An 887-nucleotide genomic window follows, 5' to 3' on the forward strand; every position below is an offset into this window, starting at 1 on the left:
ATAAGTTACGTACTCAAGAACTTAATCTTATAAATAGTATTAATGTGGGTTCTTCATCAGCATCACCAGATAAAAGTACTTGTGAAGAATTAGAAGAAGAAGAAGATCAGGGACTAATAAGAGTCTTTTCTTGTAATTAATGTGCAAGGAAAATTTTCAGCTGGCAAGCATTAGGAGGACATCAAAACGCACATAAACAAGAGCGTACCGTAGAAAAAAGAGATCGACTTCATAGACTTACTTCTTACCGTTATTCTAATATGATGAGCAACCACCAACACCACCCGTACAATCGCCACCCCGGATTCTCGAGAATGGCTTACTTGCCACTTCATGGTTTTCTCGGCTATTATAGATCATTAAGTGTTCAAGCTCATTCTGCAGTTCACCAACCCACATCATTTGTTTCACCATCTTTTCAGTCTGATTCTTCTTATCTATATGGACAACGTCATGGTGAGTGGCTATCATCATTAAGAAACCCACCTACAATGGGTCATCAACCATCAATCGGCCGGTTACCCTCTTTTGTACATGGGTCTATGCAACATGTCCCTAAGCTTAACGATGGGAGTTTTCTAATGCAGAGTAGTGGTGGTGTTGGTGGCGGTGTTTGTTTAAAGGGGACCAGTAGTTCTCATCAAGGAGACTCGAAGAAGATTGATTTGGCTCTTAAACTCTAAGTTAAAGTTTAATAAAATTAGGGTTTCCTTCAATTTGAGGTCACTTCCTTTTTATATCACCCCTGTTATTCATTTGTAATTTCATGCAAATTTAGTGTATAAATCTAGCTAGCTGTATATATTCTACCATTTTGGGCAAAAGAGATTTTTCTAAAATACTGTCAATAAAACAGTTCATCAGTATCTACCGGTACATTTTTGGAC

At 37.8% G+C, this 887-nt stretch overlaps 1 protein-coding gene across 1 annotated transcript; it reads left to right on the plus strand.

The window, feature by feature from the left end:
- Positions 1-314: 314 nt before the first annotated feature.
- On the plus strand, positions 315-683 carry LOC113326372 (zinc finger protein 3-like). The gene has a single exon (XM_026574110.1). The coding sequence runs from the start codon at positions 315-317 to the stop codon at positions 681-683; it is 369 nt and encodes a 122-aa protein (XP_026429895.1).
- The last annotated feature ends 204 nt before the right edge of the window (positions 684-887 follow it).

The sequence above is a fragment of the Papaver somniferum genome, unplaced genomic scaffold (assembly GCF_003573695.1).
Source record: "Papaver somniferum cultivar HN1 unplaced genomic scaffold, ASM357369v1 unplaced-scaffold_10, whole genome shotgun sequence".
NCBI classification, from domain to species: domain Eukaryota; kingdom Viridiplantae; phylum Streptophyta; class Magnoliopsida; order Ranunculales; family Papaveraceae; genus Papaver; species Papaver somniferum.

Coding starts and splice junctions, on each gene's coding strand:
- LOC113326372 (XM_026574110.1), top strand. CDS start 315: ATGGCTTACTTGCCACTTCATGGTTTTCTCGGCTATTATAGATCATTA.